Source organism: Python bivittatus, unplaced genomic scaffold (assembly GCF_059951505.1).
Source record: "Python bivittatus isolate LINGU-HERP-01145 unplaced genomic scaffold, Pbiv_v1 ctg000510_np1212, whole genome shotgun sequence".
Lineage (NCBI taxonomy): Eukaryota > Metazoa > Chordata > Lepidosauria > Squamata > Pythonidae > Python > Python bivittatus.
Genome location: NW_028277081.1, coordinates 716501 through 722500, shown reverse-complemented (window position 1 = coordinate 722500; position 6000 = coordinate 716501). Strand labels below are relative to the sequence as shown.

At 42.5% G+C, this 6000-nt stretch overlaps 1 protein-coding gene across 2 annotated transcripts in view; it reads left to right on the top strand.

Annotated features, from left to right (window-relative positions):
* The window catches only part of CAMTA1 (calmodulin binding transcription activator 1), a 690646-nt gene that overhangs the window by 201903 nt on the left and 482743 nt on the right, over window positions 1-6000 (top strand). For both annotated transcript variants that reach the window (XM_088147580.1, XM_088147581.1), the window contains exon 3: window positions 1-10. This exon is cut by the window's left edge and continues 58 nt beyond it. In XM_088147580.1, the coding sequence (XP_088003706.1) occupies window positions 1-10 (10 nt within the window). The remainder of the gene's footprint in view (window positions 11-6000) is intronic.

Sequence of the window (6000 nt, the reverse complement as noted above, 5' to 3'; positions counted from 1 at the left end):
CTAAAACCAGGTAAGGATCTCTCCTCGTGAAAGCTTTGTGGATTGATTTTCTTCCGTTTTCTCCTGGCTTTGCTAAATCAATGCGCAGCTCCAAGAAGGAGGGCAAAAGATGGGGAGGGGGTAGGAAGGAGGGGCAGGCTGGGGAGGAGCCCCCAATCCAACCCGCCACACTTGAGAGCTTGTGACACCCAAGTCACATTCATTGACTTAATGAGTATTTTATTGAATGAAATCAAAGTGATGAAAAGTAGGCCATCTGCAGCCTTGACTGGGTGGGTGGCTGGAGAGATTGCACTTGAAGGGCTCCAGTTGAGTTATAGTGGTGGAGAAAGACAGGCTGAAAGATGTGGCTGCAGGAAGGGTGTCACTTGTTTTTGCCACGTGACCTTCTTCTTAATTGTCCTGAGTGAATGCTTGCCAACAAGGTGTGAAACGAAACCCCATTGGGGAGGAGATCCGGTTGGGGGAGACCAGCAGCACGTTCTCCCTTGCCCTCTGTTAGTTCCTTCAGCGTGTGCAAGAGGAGAGCCAACCCTCTCCCCCCAAGCCCCCTTTCCAAGGAAACACATGTTGGAAACGTTCCAGCCCACAGGTTCAAGATGAACTGGCATTTCTCTCCCTGCTGTAAGAACTGCTTAATTCCCACAATCTCAGGTACCTTCTTGTACGAAACCTGGTTTCAAAGATTAAGAAGCATGGAGACGTTATATGGTGGGATGGGGGTTGCGCGTCCATCCTTGCCCTACTTGACCTCTCAGCGGCTTTCGATACCATCGACCATGGTATCCTTCTGGATCAGCTCAGAGGATTGGGGGTTGGCGGCATTGTGTTGCTCTGGTTCACGTCCTTCCTCCAGGACCGATTCCAGTCGGTGGTGGTTGGGGAGGAGAGATCCCGCTCTCAGCCCCTGTTATGTGGGGTGCCCCAGGGTTCAGTGCTCTCCTCCCTCCTATTTAACATCTACATGAGGCCGCTGGGTGAGCTCATCCGTCGCCATGGGGTGAGGTATCATCAGTATGCTGATGATACCCAGTTATACATCTCTGCTCCTGTGAATGTCTTATCCTGGCGCCTGGAGGCTGTGAGGGTCTGGATGGGGAACAACAGGCTTCAACTGAACCCTGGCAAGACTAGGTGGCTCTGGCTTCTGGGGCCTCCTGGTGCTAGAGTTATGCCATATTTGGTACTGAATGGGGTTGCACTGCCCCAGACAGACCCTGTGCACAATCTGGGGGTCCTCCTGGACTCACGACTCCTGCTCAAAGAGCAGGTGGCAGTTGTGGCTAGGAGGGCCTTTGCACAGCTTCGTGTTGTGCACCAGTTGCGCCTATTCCTAGATCAGAGGGACCTAATCACTGTCCCCTCCTGTTTTGTGTCTTTTTACAGTTTTTTATGTGCAATTGTTTTTATGTATTTATTTTTTAATTGTTGTATGCTGCCCAGAGTCACCTTGGGTAAGATGGGCGGCTATATAAATATGATAGATAAATTAATAATTAATAAAGACCCTGATTTTTTTAAAAAAATCTGGTACAGCATTCCTCTTGGGGAAGAGCTGGATGTTTTAAGTTGCTCTTTGTGGCTACAAACATTTGCAACTTCAGCTCATTACAATAAATTATACTTACAGTCATTACAGTAAAGAATGTTAAATCTGAGTTGGTTAAATTACACTGGGGAGAAGAGAGATCGGTGACCCTTTCTGCTGTCATATAAAAGGCAATCATTAATATTTGCAAATAAATGAATTATTTAAAATGGTCAAATGTCGCCATTCAAATAATTTGACATTTTAGTTTTGAAGATCACATTTATTTAGAATGCAAATGTTTCAGAGCTTAATCCTATGTTTTTAGTGAGCCTTGCACTCAAGTGTTATAGGAAGGCAACATTGATCTGAGACTTTAAATCATGGTTTGCTTAACTGTGGTTTGTAAAATGAAGCTCAGTTGGCTGGGTTCACAGCATATTTTGAGCCAAAGCCTAACACTGTTATGGCTTACAACTGGAAGTGAAATTGTCTTGATAGATGTCAAATTTTCAAGCTGTTGACACCTTAAACATTCCAACATGACTTTTTTTTTGAATGGATCTGAATCTTACTGTATGCCAGTACTTGAATATTTTCAAATATTGGAATCAGATATCTTATGCCAAATGCAGTTATCAAAGATTCAGTGAATATTTGAACAGAATAGACATATACTCCAAGACAATTTGGCGCATATTCAATATCGAGATTTGGAGTGCAGTGTTTTTGAGAAGGTTTCAAGGAGCAAATTAATTTCAGGTCCAATTAATTCAAAATGAATGAGAATTGGCTAAGTAAATTTCAATATTATCCTCAGCAGGGAATGCTTCTACTATTTTCCCAGCTTTTGACCAACCTAATCTAGTCAAAAATAGAAATGGGGAAGAGTCAGATTTCAGGCAATGGTGCTCCTCTCTTTGAAAGTATGTTTGAAGAGTTGAAATTTTGGTAAGATCCTTTGTAGATTCTAAAAAGAGAAGACTTGCCAATGCTTTTCTTAATTAAATGATAGTTTAATAATTGAATTAGATTGTTATGAAGAACTAAAAAGCATGATCAAAAGGCTTTTGACTTTAACAATGATCTGCCTTTCTGTCTACCTACCTACCTATCTATTATCACACACATTGACACTTCTTGTTCATAAATTGCGTATGCTTTTTATCTCCATCCCTTTGTGCAAAATCTACCAAACTCTTGATTTTATTTTTAACTTCTTGGTTTGACCTAAAATTCCGTAATGACTAATTAGTAGCAGGGAAAACTCTAGCAAGATGCAAGAACTGCTGTTGACTATAATGAGTTGGACACGTTAATTTCCTTGGTATTTAGCGTCTCGCAGCTGAGAGGAAAGCTGAGTTCATGTCATAACAGAATGAAAACAAGACTGGCCTTTTAAAGATTCCACAAGAATTGTAGGGTTGGTCTTTCCATTTAATTTAAATGTACTGTTTTTAATAGCCTGAACATAAGTTGATAGCTCAGTGAGTTTCATAAGAAGGTTGGAATTGGGGGTTGAGTGGTGTCACCCAGGTTCTAGATAAGCAGATGTATGAATGGTCGATGAGGGTTTCTGCTGTTGGTCTATTAGAGCCAATGTTGATGACTTTAAAGTAGGCTATAATTTCATATGGCCAGAGAAAGCCAACTAGCCTTTATTGCCTAAATTTCAAGGAGAAGCTGGTGTTCCCCAGATGGTGTTCTCCAGCCCTGCTTCTCGAGATTATGCCTCTTGGTGCTTCAATGAACATACTGAAGGTGGATTCTTCTGAGCTTCAGCTGCTCTGTCTGGCCTTGCCAGGGAGAGCTGAGAGAGTAAAAAAACTTGGTGTCTGCTTCAATTTAGGCTAACGGGATGGACCAATGGCCTGACCTGCTGAAGCACCTCCATCCAGCTCTTCCTTTAGTCAGACCTGCCATAATTCAGAGAGGGAGCCTGCAAAGCTGCAGGTTCAGTTCCTGACAACTCATGGCCCATGGCTGGGAAAGGCCTTCTGCTCTGGAGACATCCAGGGACTTGATTCAGTATAAGACAGCTTCAGAGGTTCCAGTGGAACTCTCGCCAAACATCATGTCTGGTCTTTCAGCAGCTACTTATTTTTCTGCTGTCTTTCCTTTGATCAGGCAAATCAATGCACAGGTACAGATACTTGGTTTGGAAAAGGCCCTTGCGAAAAAGATCTTGGAATAATTCCTGATTGAAAACTGATTATGAGACAGCAATACCATGTGGATGCAAGGCAAATGCACTTCTAGACTCCCTCAACAGAAGAATTTCCAAACCATGGACAATCAATCCACCTTCAGTGCTGTGGCCAGTTCTCAGCACAAAACTTTAAGAAAGATTAAAAAAAAATTGGAACAGGTTTGGAGAAAGGCAATGAGAATGATTGGGGAATTAGAAACTTGGTTGTACAAAAAGAGTGGAAGGATTTGGGAATGTTTACCTTGAGAAAAGACAACTAAGGAGGGATATGATAGCGCTTTTCAAATATCTGAAAAGGTATCATGTAGAAGAAGTGGAAGACATGGAATAATGGATTTGAAGGGAGAGTCCAGCTGTTAGAATATATTTCCTAACAGTAGGAATAGTCCAGTTCTCCATTCCAGAGAAATGGTGGACCCGTTTTGTTGGCTGTATTGGAGAGGTTGGAGAACCATCTTTAGGATGCTTAATTTGGATTTTTGCACTGAATGGGAGATGGACTCTTCCCAGATCTATGATTCTGTGATTTTATGATCATGTTTACCTACTCAGGCCTGGTGTGATTCTCCTATTAGTTCCCTCAAAATGTTTAAATTGCATTAAAAGTAAGGTTATTTGCTTTCAGCTTTTCTCTCTGACTGCTAGGGTAATCTTATGGGCCTGGCCTGACCATAGTTGATGTCCTTGAGGTACACTAAGAAGGTCATTTAGGAGGTCAGTGAAGAAGCACAGTTGACTGTGACTCTATCCATAAAAAGACAATATGGGGTGGTAGGGAAACACCAGATAAGAAGAGAGCACAGGGCAGATGTTTACCGCTGTGATTCCTATCCATTGGCTAGGGTGGCTGGAACAATGGGTGGTTAAACCCAAACAGATGTACTTGGGGATGTGTGTTGGAGGACTATTTGGTTTTGAGTTTAACCTCCTGATCTGTGTTCTTGGGGGATAGATAATACAAGTCACCACTTTTTCTGTCCTAGTTTTACCTTTCTGAACAAAATGTAGATGTGGACTGGAGACAGTGAGGCCTTCAATTACTTGGTTTCCTGGATGACAAGTATTCAAGTATTTAGAAAGTGGGATGCTACATAGTGAAGGAGAACTTTAGGTCCCACCCTCTCTTTGAAAGAGATTGAGAGAAGATTATAGATTTATGGCTTCCGCCAGATGTGTCTAGGGCATTGGCTGAGATCAAACTGGCCATCATTAAAAAAAAACTTGGAGAAAGAGTATCTGTGGAAGCCCCCCATCCTGTTGTTGGGAGAAATGGCCTTGGGAGAAGCAAAATACAGGAATGGATAGATCTCTAGTAGGTGCTTTCCATATTCCCCATAATGGTTCTGGGCAGTTGCTTCAGATCTCATAACCTTCCTATAATCCTAAGTGTCTTGGATGATGGGGCCTCAGGCCAGAGGGCTTCTTCTATTTATTGTCTTCTCTAACTGCCAAAGGCTTTCTCTTCTTCCCTCTGTCTGCTAACCCACAACCAAGATAACCCTCTTGGGGGTGGGAGTTCATCCCATTTTCTGGTTCCATCTCATTCCTGTGCCAACAGGTCCCCTCTTGAAGGATCTAATCAGCTTCTAAATTCAAGGGAAATCTCAAGAGCAATATTAAATGCCTTTGCAGTAAGACTCTGTCCTATCCTGTCACTAGTCAGGTTCTAAAGATTTCTTTAGTCTAGGCAAGGAACAAAAATAGCATGTTTTTTCTCTTTATATTACGATATCTTGCTCCTCTGTGTTTACATCTGAAAGTATAGAGTCCCAGGAGGAAGAGAAAACAGACAAAGTGTGCACACATGTGTGTACGGTGTGTGTGTTTTCCTCGTTTGAATTTGCTCCAATGTGTGTGTGTGTGTGTGTGTGTATAAATTAATTGCTGGAGTTTAATGCTGAGTTAATATAAACAGGCCTCTTGGTATTAAAGAATTAATGGCATTGATCTTGCGCTGGTCTGGAACATACTCCCATTCTTCTGAGATGATTTCCCCCCACCCCACCCGCTACTAATTTTGTTTGAAAAAAAATTAATAAAAATGAATTCCACAGCTGTGACAGTTCATGAAGTTTCTTAATGAAATGATGCCTGGTGCCAGCAGACAGGATTCTGCTTAACAACCGGAAGCCACACAGCAGATTTATTGTTCTCAAGAGGGTTGCCCCCCCCCCCCCCCCGCCGCCACTTGCTTTAAACCTGGTCTTGAGGTGCTTACGCTAACCTAACATACAATTGACTAAGCGGTAGCTTGCAGTCAAAC